Source organism: Anguilla rostrata, chromosome 10 (genome assembly GCF_018555375.3).
Source record: "Anguilla rostrata isolate EN2019 chromosome 10, ASM1855537v3, whole genome shotgun sequence".
NCBI lineage: Eukaryota > Metazoa > Chordata > Actinopteri > Anguilliformes > Anguillidae > Anguilla > Anguilla rostrata.
This window is the reverse complement of record NC_057942.1, coordinates 43,101,709-43,118,621: the sequence shown is the minus strand read 5'-3', so window position 1 is coordinate 43,118,621 and position 16,913 is coordinate 43,101,709. Positions and strand designations below refer to the sequence as shown.

Below are 16,913 nucleotides of genomic sequence, written 5' to 3'. Positions count from 1 at the left end.
AGGGGCCTCGCCTGGCTGCTTCCCCTGCCAAACGGGGCTCTGCTGGGTGGGCCAGGAGGACCGGGTCAGGGGGCTCGGCAGGAGGGGGCCTCCAGAGCTGCCCCACGCCCCCGTAGCGTGGCCACACCGCGCCACTCCCTCCGGGGGGGACCTGTACTTTTGTACTTCTGAGTTCCAGTGTGTGAACAGCTGGTCCCCATTTCCCAAACCGCAAGTCCCGAAACCAAACGCAAGGAGACAGACGAGCCTGCTGCCCGTGACTGAGCAGCCTGACTCTAGAGCATGTGTGCTGATCTCGGATCAGCTGCCAGTGATGGAGCAGCATGAATCTAGAGAATGTGTACTGATCTGAGATGTGACAGAGCTCAGTTGCACCTAGGGTTGCCAGACATCTGGTTTTTGACCAAAATATCTGGTTTTCAAATAATTCAAATACAGGTCCGGTTTGTGCTCCCAACTGGACAATGTAATGTCCGGTCACAGGAATTCATGGAAGAAATGTAACTGGTATTTTTCCCCTGGTCCTATCTCGGTCCCCACCTTCAACGTCAGTCCAACTGGGATCCCCTATCCCCACCTCTCCCGGGTCCAGCAGCTCCCAACTTTGTTCGCAATTATATTTCCAGTCGTGCATGTTGTCCGGCTACAGTACAGTACCAAAGAGTACCACGCAAAACCAAGATGGTTGACACCATTTAGCTGGAGTTCCCAAGATCAGCAGTTAAACAGAGACCCAACGGCCTTGGGGGAGACACGTGTAGCACATGGTGTCCCTCTGTCCCCCCCCAGGCCAGACTGTCCCTCCCTGCAGCAGATACTGATCTACTGTGGAATGAGCAGGGACTGCTTTCTGACCTCTGGCAGGACGCGGGGATTAGTCACGGTGATCTACAGCCCAGGCTGAGGCCGGAGAGCTCTGTTTCAGGCTGGGTGGCTCAGCGAGTCTGCCCTCGGGGGGGGGGGGGGGGGAACGGAGAGATGGATGTGTGGTCTGATCAAAGCCCTTCAGATGCTCGGGGCGATTGTCTCCTCTGTGCTGCTCTCGCTGTCTCGCACAGACAGAACAGCACTGACATGTGCGCTCCTTGTAATTTTGGCTCATTTTTCAATAAAGTTCTATGGTCCCATTACAATAACAGCTCAAACAATGTCAAAGTTCATCAATGAAAAAATGCCATCTAAAGAAATGGTCAACAGCACACAAAGGTGGCCACAGTGCTGTAAGCTACAGTAAGACATTCTGTAAATTAAGCGTATGGTATGTTCAAAGCAGCAGGAGGACTTTAATTATTTTGGAATGACGCAATAACGATAACCACTGATGAAAATAATTCCATAGTTTTTCCTTCGTAGACTGATGAGTGTCATTCAGGAAGGGTAAAAAACATAACACTAGTGGATATATTTCAATATGTGAACTGCTGGCGGAAACATGACCTCCTTTGAGCCGCTGCCTGAAACAATAATGTCTAAAAAGTGCGAGATCAAAAAAAGGCAAGTTTAGAACAATTTTAGAGTCATCCAGACTGTAGGTCCCGTCCCCCATTTTGAACCCCCTGAATGGCTCTCTCTCTCGCGCAATCTCGCCCAGCCCGTACCGCGAGTAATTTCACCCGCAATAAAGGTAGCCGCGCTCCGTCCGTCCCCCCCGCCCCCCGTCCATCCCCCCCCCCCCCCGCCCCCACCTCAGCTTTTCTAGGTCAGCGGCGGTGGCAGTGGCCCTCTTCACAACGGCTGAGTTCAGAGAAATAATGAAAGCGAGCTCTACTCTGCTCTGCTCCGCTCTGCTCTGCTCCGCTCCGCACCGCCGCGGACTCTCTGTATTAACCTCCCTCCCATCTCCGCTCAACCCCGGCTTTCATGAGAGAGGGAGAGAGAGAGAGAGAGAGAGAGAGAGAGAGAGAGAGAGAGAGAGAGAGAGAGAGAGAGAGCGGAGAGAGAGGGAGAGAGGGAGAGAGAGAGAGAGAGAGAGAGCGGAGAGAGAGAGAGAGCGGGAGAGAGAGAGAGAGAGGAGAGCGGGAGAGAGAGAGAGAGAGAGAGAGAGAGAGGGAGGGCTCGAAGGGAGGGGGGGGGGGGGTGGGGGGTTGGGTGGCGGAGAGAGCTGAAAGAAGTTCTGAAAAGATGTAATGCTGTTTCGTTCTTTTTGTATAGAATGACTTTTTTCTTTCTTTCTTTCTTCCCTGCTCAGTTGGCGAAATCACGGCTTTCTCAAAACCTCGCTTTAAGAGACAGGCCCGGGCCCCGGGGGGGGGGGGCTGGTTAGGAGCGCGGTTGGGGTCCTGGTTATGCGTCGAACACGCTGGAGACCGGGGCCGGGCGCGTGGGTTCGGAGGTGTTCTGCAGAGCCGCAAGGTCTGTGCTTAACCTTACGCAGTCACCATCGTTAGTCCCGAGAACATCGACAGCGCTGGGCACCGCAAACGACCTGGAGGAGCCATGATCGCTGGTCATCAGCCAAACTAGGGGCCAGCGATCCTGGTCCCGGTTCAGACCCGAGACACCGGAATAAACCGTATAATCCACTGCTTTGATTTATCAATGAACTGTTGCGTGTCGATGAAAACCAGCAGGCTCTGCGCCTCCCCTGCCAACCCCTGTACCACCACGACCAGCCAAGAATGACACAAAATGACATGCTCCTCAAACGCTGCTCATAGTGTGGCTGAGCGGCTGGTCACCACAATCCGGTTAGCAGGCTAATAAGAGGAGGGACCCTGAAAGCATTGTGGGAAATAGCGAGGAACTGCAGAGTAGATGTCAGCATCGAGGCCCGGCTGGTAAAATGGAGTGGGTAGCAGTAGTCATGAGACATTAAGCAGATGATTTGTCTGCGTGGGAGAGGCCCTGAAGCCTATCGAGCTAAACTGCGCTAACAAATCGAGCGAGTAATTTTTTTCCCCCCGCCGCTCGTCTTCCGGGCGCGTTCGGGCGTTTCCGAAAACGGTAATGACAGCGACGGAGAGAGGAGGGGAGGCGGAGGTGGAAAAAATGTTCTGTGTCCTAAGCGTGTTCTAAGCGTGTCCTAAGCGTGTTCTGGCTTTCACCGCTCAGTCATTGGGCACAAGCTGAGGGGGGGGGGGGGGGGAAGGGAGAAAAGCTCTCAAGGATTTTTTTTCTCTTCCCTTTGTTTCCTCTTTTCTCTGGTCCATTTCAACAGATTTGTCATGGGGGGGGGGAGCACGGCACAATTTTAGGGAGGCCGTGTGGCCTACGCAGATTGCGATGTTTAACCACATTTTTCCCCCCTCGCTACGCAACACTGAAGCGTCTCAATGGTTTGTTGTCAAGCTCGCTTTAAATGACACTTAAATAATAATCCACTTCCACGTGTCCTAGAAATGGCCGTGGTGGCGGTACTCTCCAACCAACAGCAAGCGACAGGCCGCCATCTCGATGAACACAACCCCGACAGACTCTGAAATGCTGAAACGCATCTGCGTCACCCTTCTCTAAAGGGGTGGCGTAGACGACGCGCCTTCACCCACTGCTTTGAGGCCGAGCCGCGTTAGCGAAGACGTAGCGCCCGCTGCCGGTGGACTAATGACCTCCTAATGACCTTCTAACGACCTTCTAACGACCTTCTAACGACCTTCAGACGCTTACCTCAGCGGCGGGGATCCCCTCAGGCGGACGGCACTGCAGAAGCACTTCCTGTTCCAGAGACACCTCCTTCCCCAGCGGCTCCTGGTCAAATGTTTTCCTGAGGTCTGTGCGAGAGAGAGAGAGAGAAAGAGAGAGAGAGGAAAAAGCAGACGTCGTTTTATTGTACAGTTTGTCATTAAGGAACGGCCGCCAGACAGGTTTAGGAGCAGAACCGTCAAATAAACGAACACCAGTTCCACAGAGTGAAATATCTTGATTTTCTGTAGTTTAAATTCTCTACGGCACAAATCCTCCCATCAGTATCTATCTCCAATCCCTTCATCGATTCATCAAAATTGTGAAAAGTGTTTTTCTGCAGTCAGACACCAGGCCCATTCTTTCTAGCCGCCGAGCCGTCCAAGTTTCCGTAGCGACGCCGGTACCGCCGCTGATTTAGAAGTGATGCTCCAAATGGACCCTCCATAGGAGATAAATCCAACTTTTGTCCTTATTTTCTGGCAGTCAACCTGATATTTCACAGCAGGATAAAACGCGAGCAGGAAACAGGCCTTTTCAATGCGCCCTTGGATGAGCCGCCATAAATCACGTGCTTTATGGATCAGCGCTGTCACCGCTCTCGCGAGGGAAGATGCTAAACGCCGTTTCTCCAGCCCCGGCTCCGCGGGCTCGGGTTCCGCAGAGCGGCCGCTTCCCGTCCGTCCGTTTCCGGGGCGACCGGGGGGGGGGGGGGATTGGGCCAGACCCAAAATAAGCGGGAGAGAGCGGGAGTGGCGGGCGCGTGGCCTGCTTCGGACGCGCCGCCCTGTGATTGGTCCGCGGGCTCGCGCTCCGCGCTCACTCAGCTCCGGAGCTGTTTAGCTTCGGGCCGCTGGGCTCGTCTCTCTCAGACGCCTGGGCGACAGTAATTACGCGCTTTTCCCTCTTTCTGAGGAGGAAGCGAGTCCACGCCCCCACTTGTTTTCCACCTTCTCTTTCACGGGGGCGCGGAGATTACAGGGCTGAGAAGCGTTTAAACAGGTTTATTTTATGAAAGTGAAGCAGCTCTCATTGTTCTGCTTCAACAGAGGTAAAACAGGGACAGGAGAGGGAAGAAGAAGAAAAAAGAAAGAGGAAAAGTAAAGACAGGAAGGGAGAAACACAAAGGGAAGACCTGAAGAGGTTAAAATGACGAGGAAGCAAGATGATAAACAAAAAGAAAGGAAAGAAGAGTGTAACAGGAAAGAAAGGATGAAGAGGAAGGGCGAGGTGAGAAGCGGTACAAAAGGAAGAAGATTGGAGGGCTAGTAGGTGGCTCAGGCCAAACACAGGCCTTTGAAAATCCCTGGAGCTCTTCCATGGAAAAAGGGAAGAAAGGAGCAATCACTGTCCAGCCGAGAGGCGGCTGAAGTGGCTGTCCAAAGACCGCTCTCTCCACCTCTCCCTGGGAACAACCGCTCCGCTCCTCCACTTTCAGCGAGCCGGAGAGCCCTGCTGAAATGGGAAAGAGTGGCGGTGACTCAGAACGCACCCGGAGAGAGAGAGCCCGCTCGGAGAGTGCGAGTGAGTGCAGGCGTGAGGGGAGAAAGCCTCAGCACAGCCAATCGGAGAGCAGAGAAACCGCAGCAGAGCCAATCGGAGAGCAGAGAAACCGCAGCAGAGCCAATCAGAGAGCCGAGAAAGCCCCAGCACAGCCAATCAGAGAGCAGAGAAACCGCAGCAGAGCCAATCGGAGAGCAGAGAAACCGCAGCAGAGCCAATCACAGAGCAGAGAAACCACAGCAGAGCCAATCAGAGAGCAGAGAAACCGCAGCAGAGAAAATCAGAGAGCAAACTGCCTTGCAAGCACAGACGCTGTTACAGGCAATTCACATCCATCAAGCCTCCTGACAACTGATAAGAGCAAGGGCAAGGGACTGACAAAAATGAGTCTTAAGCCTACGCTGAGCTGTAGCTTCAAACCTACAGATAAGTTCCAACCTGGTGCCTCAAGTTAAATACTTACTTAGCCACTACAATTTGGGGAAATTTTACATTCGGCATTTTACTCAGATTGAAGGGTGTGTGTCTGGACCTCGGTACTATGCTCTACCCATTAGTCACAACCGCAGCCCAGCGACAGCAGAACCCCCCCCCCCCCCCCGCGCTCTGCCAGGGTACAAGAGCCGGAAATGAGTGTGTTGTGGGCGGAGGAGGGGGGGGGGGTGCCTACCAAACCCATTATTCTGGGGGCAAAAAAAAGAACCAAAACCACCGAACACAAACCCCCGTTTTATGAGACAAAAGAATAATAATAAAAGCGATAAAGTGTTTAGGGGTGACTAATCTATCTGCATGTCTGTTGTGCCGCATCCTCACGCATGTAAATCCACCACTCAGAACACTTCACATCGGACCTGTCTGGGGGAGCCGCTGATGGTGATTAGTCACCGCTAAATTGAATATGTAAAAGCGTCTATTCTAGGCGGCGGCATTGCACCGGTTATTTCTGTTCTCGGGGATTATGATACTAATCAAACGCCAGAAGACGTGGAATTACCGCTGGTGGCGGAGCTCGGTGTCAAAGACAGAGAGGTGTTGTTTGAGAAAAATCTGGAGTGCTATATCCCTCAGAGTTAGAGAGGGAGTAGGCCGTGTGCTTTTGAAACAGACACCATACCCAGGGGAGCCAATGGGAAGGCTGGGCAGGGAATAAAATGGCGTATCTGTGAAGTGAGGGACCTCCTGCTGGTCTCCCAGGAGGCCGAAGAGTGCAAGAGCACACCGAGAAGGAAAGAGCTGCAGAAACAGACACATGAAGGCTGGCGTCCGGGGAGCAGGTAGTCAGTGGCCTTCAGCAGTAGGGGGCGCTACAATCAGCTTCGCTTAAACTTGTACCCTTACCACCTGACGTTTTATGAGTGTGTTTATGCGTTTACGGAGCAGAACCCCCTGGCTAGGTCTCAGGGAGTCACTGATTTCAGTGTGATGTCACAGTACAATCACCTGGCTAGGTCTCACAGAGGGATCAGCTGTAGGACAATGTCACGGAGAAGTGACATATCGTGCAGAGTCACGGAATGACTCCTCCCCGTTGTGTGATGTCACAAAGTGATCGCTCATGGAGAGGTCACGGACATGGTAACTCATGGTGATGTCATGGAGTGATGTCATAAAATGATATCCTATGGTGTGATGTCACAGACTGAACACAGAGAGTGTTCTCTTTTGGACCTGAGGATTTTTTTATAAATTGTAAAAAAAAAAATATTCAGTGGAGGTCGTGGCTTTTTTCACGGACAAATAAACGACACTGCAGCGTCCCGGACGTTTCGGACAAACCGCGGGAGCTCAGCAGATGCACAGCTCATTACGACGACAGAGCAGAGTAATAAAGCCTCACCGGATCTAGGAAGGGCAGGGGCTTCAGCAGGTGATGCATTTATGGAGGTGATGGCGACTCTAAACTAAAACACACAACGCTCATTAACGGGAGGGAACGTGACCTTCAGCCCGGCCCCCGTCCTCCCTCCCTCCCTCCAAACGCTTACCCCCGGCGCCTATCACCCACTGTTCCTCCTGTCCCAGCTTAAACGGGCCAGAGCGTGTCCCAGTTCCAAAAAGTGCACAGCCATCCAGGGGGATACAGAGTCCGGGTCGGGTTCAGGTTGCCATGGGAACACCTGATCAGCCATGTCCAGGAAGGACCCCAGCATACATAATACTGTATGTATATATAATTCATGCCTAATATGATAAAAATCTGCCCTAAAGGGCATTCAGAACTTTAACTTTAAAATTGGACAGGCTACTGAAGTGAGACTTCCCAGCACCTGCCTGACTGATGTACTGTATTGTGAAGAAAGACAATCCAATATGAATCTTTGTTCTCGTGACTCCCTTGAATAACTGGGCCTCCATTTTGAGGTCAATAGTTTTTCAAATATAGGAGAAACACAATGGGCCTGGAAGTAGCCCTGAATGTGCAGGTCGGCACATCCTACCATAGCAAAATAAGTTCTGTTCTATTTAGTATTCATATCCGTACATCTGTAATAAAAGACAATAAGATACAGTGGCGGGGCGGAGCAACGCTGGAAGCAATATTGATATAAATTCAGAAAACTGGTCCAATGGTTTCAAACTGCCTGAACGGGAGAGAGAGTTAGCATCGCTGATAATAATCAGAAGCAGCAGCTAACGCTGCGCGGTTCGAAGGACGGGCTTGTCTGAGCTCTCCGGGAAGTGACAGGCATCGTTCCATCCCACCGCAGCCACAGGCGGTCCCTCCATTTTAATTCAGCTGCGCAGAGAAATCAACAGCTTTCCCTGAGAAGTGCACACAGACACTGCATGGAAATGGTGGGGAACAGCCAGCCAATCACAGCCCTCCTTCTCTGCATGCTCTGATACGCCAATATTAAACACTGCCCTGTTGGACACTTCACAATAGTTGTCTAAAACAAGAGTTTTGGGGGGGAGGAAAGAAAAGTAAAGTCAATTAAAGTTCTTTAGTTGGACTTGTCATGACCAGGACTGGGCTGAAGGACATTTCAAAGAGTGCCATCATCCACCCCCTCCATCCCCTCCATCCTCCCCACACACCTCCCCAATCCCCTTCTCAACTAGAGGTGTTTGCTTTTGACAGCACACCTGTAACAACCCCAGGAGAGAGAAATGCAGTCAGCGCTCACAAACGAAAACACATTTTTTATCACTGACTACACTGTCAGAGAGAGAGAGAGAGAGAGAATGAAAGAGAGGGAGCGAGAGAGAGAAAGAGGTAGAGAGAGAGAGAGAGAGAGAAAGAGGTAGAGAGGGAGCGAGAGAGAGAGAAAGAGGTAGAGAGGGAGAGAGAGAGAGAAAGAGGTAGAGAGGGAGAGAGAGTGAAAGAGAGGGAGAGAGAGAAAGAGGTAGAGAGAGAGAGAGAGAGAGAGAGTGAAAGAGAGGGAGCGAGAGAGAGAAAGAGGTAGAGGGAGCGAGAGAGAGAAAGAGGTAGAGAGGGAGAGAGTGAACACTGAGCGTTGATTGCTCATTACCCCGAGCTTTAATATGAGGCATAATCAGGCAGCACGATCACAGTAGCTGCTTCTCACACGTTACCCCCTCATTACACACTGAGAGGAAAACGTGCAGTGGCATTCAGATTTGGGGAAAAAGAGAAGCGCGGTGGAGCGAGAGTCAGTTCAAGGGGGTTGGGAAGTGGAGAAAGACGTCTTAGAGATGTCTTCCTCGGTTAGCCCATAAACCCAACACTGTTATCAATGTTTCAGGCAGAGGAAGACACGTGTCTCGCACTGATTTGACTCCAAAGTAGTATTGTGCTTGAAGTCACACTTAAAAAAAAAAAAATTAAAAAAAGTTTTGCAATGATTAATTTCATGTAATATCAACTTTTTTTAATCGGCTGCAAGTGACGCAAGTACTGCACAGGGGGCCTAGCAACTTGACTGGCATATTTATTCTTAGAAAGAGTAGCTTATGTTTTAGTAATCCAATCACATACCTGGCTGCTACAGTACATGCCCAGAAGCTGTGCACCTCGAAAACGTTACAAATAAATACAGTGTTCCAGCAGAGAAGAACTTTCAGCCTCTCAGAATGTTCCCGGGCTAGAAGATAAAAAAGCCAGCGTTTCTCTCTGCTCCTTCACTAACACGCTTACATCGAGCGCGAGAAAGAGCATCAAAGACCTCCGCTCGCTCGTTAGGCCAGACTGACAGGGCCTAGTGACGAATCTTTCAGGCGCAGGTTCGCACGGGCTGCGTTTTTAACAGCACTGATGGCCGACGCCAGCTAGACAACGGGAGGTTGCCGTGGCAATGGAGCCGCTGTACGGATGACCCCCACCTCCTGCCACCCGGTGCGCCCCGCCCCCATCTCGCCGCTGCCCCCCCCCGGCCCGGCGCAGTAAATAGTTTACGGGTGCCGCGAGCTAGCCGGCGATTACCGCCATAACCCGCGCCGCGGCGTGCTTTATCTCTCCGCTTTAATCGAGCGCGTCTTTACGAGCCCGCCGCCAGCCTGCGAGGGACCGCCGCGGTCTGAAACACGCCCCGCTCCGGCTCCCAAACCTTCACCCGTCTCCCGAGGTTCCCCTCCAGCCCTGGGGGGGGGTTGTTAACGTCCTGTTCCTACAACTGTTGATTAGGAACAGCAGAGCTCATAAACTGCACAGAAGCGGTTTTTATTGATTCATTTATTTATTTATTTATTTTGGGAGGCGGGGGGTGGCTTTTTAGGAGGATATTTGGGGGGGGGGGGGGACTGGAGCTTTTTAAGAGGGCTACCGCTTGCCAAACCTTCCCTTGCTTTAGCCCATAACTTGCTCTCAGGATCCCAGCAGCTGTTGCTGATCTTACTCGCCAAATTTTATTGACCTTTCGCGCCCCTCGTGACACCTTCAGTCCCTCGGGGGGGGCGCAGGCGCTGCAGAAGAGAGAGAGCGGAGGACTGCTCCGTGTCCTCCCTCTCGCTGCCGGTCTCCCGTGTGAGGTCCACCTCAGGTGACCGCGCGTCAGGCTGAGGGTCGGGAACATTCTCCGGCACAAACAACGTCCGTTTCCACGGCAACCGCTACCTGCACACGTCGACGCTCGTGATTGCGAAGGCACATTCGCTGGCTTTTCGGGGAATGGACCGTTGGACTCCTGAGGCCACAAATGCACAGGTTTTTATGTGTCTGTTCAGCTGGGACATTTGAGCACTCTGGAGAGTGATTTGGTGGAGTTCATGCTGCTCGGTTTGCCACTCAGTTTCTCCTAATGGAAGATTGAAGCAATTCGAAAACAAGATGCTCATTACAAAATTAATCACTGAGCTTCAGCTCGAATTCCAGCTATACTAAGTGCCCACCTGAGGTGGGGGGGATGGGGGGGTGGGGTGGGGGCTCAGGTGTAATTTCAGACTCGATTGAACTCGTGCAATGGTTAGCCTCAGAAGAACTTGCTCTCATTTGACATTTTTATTTGCATGAAAATGCTGAAGCAAGAGAGGCTTTGAAAGCAATTCCCGCGAAGATGGGCTATGAAATCAGAGCAGATTAGGGGAAGCTTTGGTGGCGTGAGGAACGCAGAGAGGAAGTTAAGAGGGTTTGGCGTCTCTGTTTTCTGAGCCAAACGCTTCGGCAGGGAGACGGCTGTTCGCTCTCCGGACCTCTTCAGTTCCTGTTCCTGGGGCGAAGCTGAAGATGAGGCTACACCCAGAATCTGTTTCGACAGCCGGCCTTCACGCTCAAATCACTTTCGTTTCTCAAATAAAGATCTGTCGGGGCATCCACCATCCACGCATTTTACAACAGGCCGATCAGAATAGTCTATTCACACATGCTACATGTGATGTGGTCATGATGTGATGATGTAAGACTACACTATATCATGTGGATGTGATGATGTAAGACTACACTATATCATGGGGATGTGATGATGTAAGACTACACTATATCATGGGGATGTGATGATGTAAGACTACACTATATCATGGGGATGTGATGATGTAAGACTACACTATATCATGGGGATGTGATGCAAAAAGAGAGCAACTTGAGAGAGCAACAAAAAAATCTGACAATTTACACTGTCAGGTATGTAATATGTTTCAGATTTCTGACCACATACAAATGTGGCCCAATTCGGGAATTGAAAATATCTAATTTCACACGATTATTTTTTTGTTTAGACTTCAGGGAAAATATCACATGCGTAACGGATGTGTTAAAAAACACTGGATTCGGCTCACGCCAAACCGCCTTTCCAAACAAAAGCCCGACAGATGTTGGGAACCTGTTTCTGATCAACATTACAAGCTAGCGAGGCTTCCTGTAAACTCACATCGTTTACTCTGGAATCACGAGCTCGCACTCCCTCAGAAGTCCATGGGGACTTAATGACTTGTGTAATATCGGGGAGACGCGTCCACACATTGACAGAGTCTGATTCAAGCTTCAGGCTGCTCCCTCTGCGTCTTCACAGACGCCCTGAAACGGCATTTCGCAGAGGTCCGCGAACGCCGACTCGACATTCTGGAGCCCGCGCCGCTCGGCAGGGAAACAAACGATCCGGACGCGTCGGTGAGCTGCTTCCTCCATTCCTCACGTGAGGAAAGCATGTGGATGTGATTACAGCTAAGTGGGTGTCTCTGGCCCCTGCTTTAGCTTAATTACAAATGTTACCGCTGCAATTTAAACGCACGTTCTCGAAAGAAAACAAAACAAAAGGCAGGGATTAACGATTAAACCCCGATGTTGGACCTCGCTAAGTTCGCCGCCGGTTGTCATCCTGAAGGCGGACCAATCGGACGGAGGGGGGGGGGGGGGGGAGAAAAAGAACAGTTCAGGCAAATGCGTCATTAGAACAGTGACTGATAAGGATATAGAGTCCTTCAATTAAAAGTTTCTGCAAACGATAAACACGCCAATTCACGTAATTGCCTTTGAAAAACGGCAAGAGCGTTTACCGCAGCGGATCTGGAGACGGTTTCTGGGTGTGTTTTCCAGCGGTTTTTTTTAACCCACGCATTTTCTAAACTTTGCCGTCATCCCCAGAGACGCAGAACCGTGCCTCGTCATGACGATCCTAAAAAACTCACGGTTTTTCATAATCACACACAGGAGCCAGCTTTAAAAAGGGAAGTGCGCATGACTGATGACTTATTTGGTTTATTTTCACGGGGACCCGCGGGCGCTCTGTGTGACGAGCGAGTGTCCGGAGCGGGGACAGCTCTGTGATTACACGGCCTAAAGACGCACAGCTGCACAGCTACTGCAGCTACTGCACTCTAACGCACTGGGACTGGGAGGGAGAGAGGTACGCAAACAGACCCTGCAGTTTACAAACATGCCCGCCAGCCCCACACACACACACACACAACACACACACTGCACACACACACACACACACACACACACACACGCACACACTCACACATAAAACACACACACACACACACACACTCACACACACACACACACACACACACACACACACTCACACACACACACCACACACACACACGCACGCCGCGGCCCTGTCGGCGGGGCGCTCTGGCTGGCAGATTGGCGGTTTCTCCGGTGCGTGATCCTGGCGGTAATCGGCCCACGCCTCGCTTTCTTGATCGCCCGCCACTTAGAGGAACAACAGCGGCTTTCTCTCTCTCTCTCTCTCCCAGCACTTAGCTGAGCTATCGAATGAGACGGGACTTTGTGTGTGTGTGTGTGTTTGGGGGGGGGGGGGCACTGTGACCCCCCTCACGTGTGCGCCCCCCCCCGTCCTGCGGATCGAAGCCCAGCGGGCGATAACTCACGCCGTAAGTGCCCGGTGGCGGCAGAACCACAAATCACCGGCGCGATTAATACCGCGCCCCGCGCACGGATGCGTATGCGGGGACAAGCCCACCGCCTTTACGGCTCCGACATCGATCACCGCTTCCCAACAACAAAGCCCCGCGTTTATTTACCGCCGCCGAGCGTTACTCACGCAACGATTAAAGCGTCTGCTTCGGAAAAGGAGGGGGAGAAAAAAAACGGGGAAAAAAATGAAACGCCTGTAATTTTCCATTACTTCCAGAGCAGAGTATTTATCCACGAGGCCTCAGGCCAGAGAACATTTTAATCTGTTCTGTAGATTTTAATAGGAAGGGAAGAGGAATTTATTCCGATCTGAAGCGAGGGCTGCCGCTGGTAGGGTGATGGGGCTGTGGGGACTGTGGGGCCGACCGTTTAAGCAGGAGGCGCATGTACTGGACCGAACAGGGTCACGGGGGCAAGGTCTGGGTCCAGGGTGTGAGGTGTGTGAGTGAGTGTGTGTGTATGTGTACGTGCATGTGCATGATGGGAAGGAGAGGCCTCTTGCTCTTTCCCTGTCTCTCTCTCCCTCTTTCCTCCCTCTCCCTCCTTCCCCCATCACTTGCTATTTCTTGCTCTCCTTCTCTCCCTCTCTCTTTTCCCTCTCCCTCCTTCCTCACCTTCTCTCCCTCTCGCTCTCCCTCTCCCTATCTCCCCCCTCTCTCTCTCTTTCTCTCTCTCTCACACACACACTCTCTTTCTCTCCCTCTCTCTTTCCCCATCTCTCTCTCTCTCCCTCCCTTTCTACCTCCCTTATTCTCTCTCTCACACACACACATTCTCTCTCTCTCTCTCTCTCTCTCCCTCTCGCTCTCTCTCCTCTCTCCTCTCCTCTCTCTCTCTCCCTCTCTCTCTCTCTAATGGCTGTGTAACCCTGGCCGGGGCGAGCGTGACTCGGCCCCCGCAGCGCGTCGTACCCGGGGCGCTCTCTGGGAACGGACCACAGAGCTGGGGGGGGGGGGGGGCAGATGAGCCGGGAGGTCTCGTGCGCTAAGCGCTGGGGGGGCTCTTAAGAGGGCCCCCCCGCCCCCCTGCCGGCCGTCACTTTGACAGGGAAGAAAAGGGGTTGTGACGGAGGGAGGGCGGGGGTCTCCGTACCCCCCAGAGAGACTGGATTAAACACACAGGGGGGGCGCCTGGCAGGGCTAACGGGATTAAAAAATTTTTGCTGACAAAAAGACACCGGTGAAGAGAACAGGCCAAAGTGACGGTGCGGACTGGGGACTAACCCAACGCTAACCCAACGCTAACCCAACGCTAACCCAACCCCGTCTGCTAGCTGTGCGAAATCCCAAAAAGAGCATGCCACTGAACTCTGTGTGGATATGGCCGCTCGCTGCCAAACCAGAACTTACTGGTAATACACCCATCCCCACACTGCAGTACAAGTCCACTGATGCAACAGAAAAGTAACAGCAATTTTTTAAAGAGTAAAAGATATCTCTTTACTCTTTTTTTTATACAATGTAATCTCCAAAGAATAGAAAATGTAGCTTTTACAAACAGATGCATTTGTATCAATATTTTTTTTATCAGTATAGCAAACAAGAGAGGCCTTCAGCTGCAGAAGTTATGAAAACAGTGAAAATGCACCTAATGCACCAGAAGACTGTTTTGGAACAGGATGTCAGTGTTTATTGAACAGTTCTGCGCGCCCATTTGAGGCAAAGGCACGCAGAGCTCTAATTTTGAAAGAGAACATGACGGAATAATGCCGGCCTGGCCGCGTACGACGCTAGCGCGAGGAGAAGGAGACGCTAAATTAGCTAGCTACTTCCCGCTGTTCGTGTGGACAGCAGTTACCTTAAATTGTCGATATCGTGCAGCTTTATTCTCTTTTCTCTTCCCGCAAATCACATAAATGTGCCAGCCTTCGCTGGCTAACCGCGTCCGATTTTCCGGTGAAAATGAAATCCGTTGAAATAAACCACAGATGGAATCCGCGGTTATGTATGACCTGGGTTTATGTGCCTCACGAGCTCATTTCAATGCATCCATCTAAATGCAATGAAGTTGTTTATTAGTTTGTTTTCGCCGGCATATGCTCTGTGATAAGATGGCTGCCAGACGAAACACGCAGAAGTGTGATGTTCTTTTTCCGGAATAACATCCGATTTAGAGAACAACTGTGATATCACGTCAATGCATTACAGCGCAGACACATTTGTAATGTTGTCTATTGTTTATCTTGACTGCGGAGGGGACGGAGAGTAAAAACCCTTCTGCGTGTTTCCTCCACCCATGCGCTGCTCCAGCTGATCCCACCCATCAGCTCGGCCTCCTGGCTCAGGTGAAGAGGAACGGGGCTAATCAGCGAATCCAGGCGCCCGGAGCCAAACCCTGGGGCGGACTTTCGCTTCCCGAACCCGGACTTTCCACCCCTCTCGCTCGACCGCGCTGTTGACCACCCCCCCCCCCCCCCCGCCCGTTCGTCAGCGACAGCTTCCTCCGCGCGCGAGCGGACCCGCGGAGACACAAGGGTCAGAGCGGCGGCGGGTCACATGACCTGCGCGTGGCGGGTCACATGACCTGCGCGTGGCGGGACAGAACTGCGTTCCCGCTGCTCGCGTTACGGAACGACATCACACACGCCGGGGTTTCAACCGATTCACCGTTTCAACTGCCACATGACCAGGGCCTGTGAATCCGCCGTGTTTTAACGCCATCACTGTGCCCGCTCGCGTCAGGTGCCGTCTGCCACACGCCAAGCAGATACAAGCAGATTTCAAAAACAACAAACGCAAGCGTGGAGATTTCCGCAAGCAGGCAGCAGGCTGTCCGAAATTCCAAGTGCCGTTAAGTCACAGTGAAATACTCTTCGCGCCCTACGCTTCAGCAGATTTAATTTGACTGAATAAACAAGCGATACGTGTTGCACTCGCTGTGAGTCAATGCTCACATCATGCCTGCGTGCTCCTGAAAACGGAAACATACTAATTGGGTCCAGGTCTTCGTGGTTTTAATCGATGTGCTCCCTCTTCTGTGATTAGGCCGGGCATCATTTTATCGATAGCCAGGCAGGACGTAAAGTCATTTATCTTGATTAGGCCCGTGTCAGGGCCCATATTATCTGCTCTGCCACGGAGTTTCACCCAGACCGTTTTATTGCACCATATTTATGTGATACCCATTAGGTCAATGATAACTGTATAAATAAAAGTGAGGTTTTTTTTTTCTTCGCTCCACTGAATCCCTTGTGGAACCGCAGTAGAATAATCTAGCACTTCAACAGACAGCTCTGTTGAACCACCTGAGTTACGCATTTTGCAAGCATCACAGTAAATCCTTTAAAGCATTTCTTATGTGGGTGAAAATAAGACCTGAGGTTTTCACTGACTTACAGTAGAACACAGTAGACGTCACAGCCAAAGTCTGCCAAGAAGAGCTTTGAACCAATCAGAACTGGTGCCACACATGCTCGAGTCTCAAAACTATTGTACTGACAGATCAAAAACAGCTACTGAGATAAACAAACCAGAGATCAAGGGCGATTAATATTGTTTGTTACAGTTATGTTTTTGGACAGCCGGTTCTTTCTATCACATATTTCATGATTCATTTTACAATGTATGCTTGAACCCCAAATAAATATTTTCAACTGTCATTTTTAAAATGTGTCACACAATAAGAGAAGCAAGTATGCCTGAAAATCATAGTTTAGTAATCTACCTGCACAGTTTCCACCATCCAACACAATCCCCATATTGTTTATGTTTTCAGTCGGACCAAGTTAAAACAGCAGCGGTAAGGTTTCTCGCCCTTCTCTGACTGCGCCCCCCCCCCCCCTCCTCGCGCAGGCGGCGGCGGTTGCCGCGGCGATGACTCACAGGCGATGCGGACGTGGGCCTTGCGGCTCTTGGTGGTGCCGGCAGAGCTCCAGGCCACGCACTGGCACCAGAAGTCCTCCGGGCCGAACAGCTCCTCCACCTGCTGCCGCGTGATCTCGATGCTGGCCTCCCGCACCACCAGACCTGGGGGGGGGGCGGAAAAAACACGGTCAGCATGCGGTCAGACA

At 51.7% G+C, this 16,913-nt stretch overlaps 1 protein-coding gene across 1 annotated transcript in view; it reads right to left on the bottom strand.

Annotated features, from left to right (window-relative positions):
* unc5ca (unc-5 netrin receptor Ca) overlaps positions 1 to 16,913 on the bottom strand; it is a 157,704-nt gene that overhangs the window by 47,796 nt on the left and 92,995 nt on the right. Inside the window, 2 exon segments of the mRNA XM_064297316.1 lie at positions 3,604 to 3,707; positions 16,726 to 16,869. Of these exon segments, the coding sequence (XP_064153386.1) occupies positions 3,604 to 3,707; positions 16,726 to 16,869 (248 nt within the window).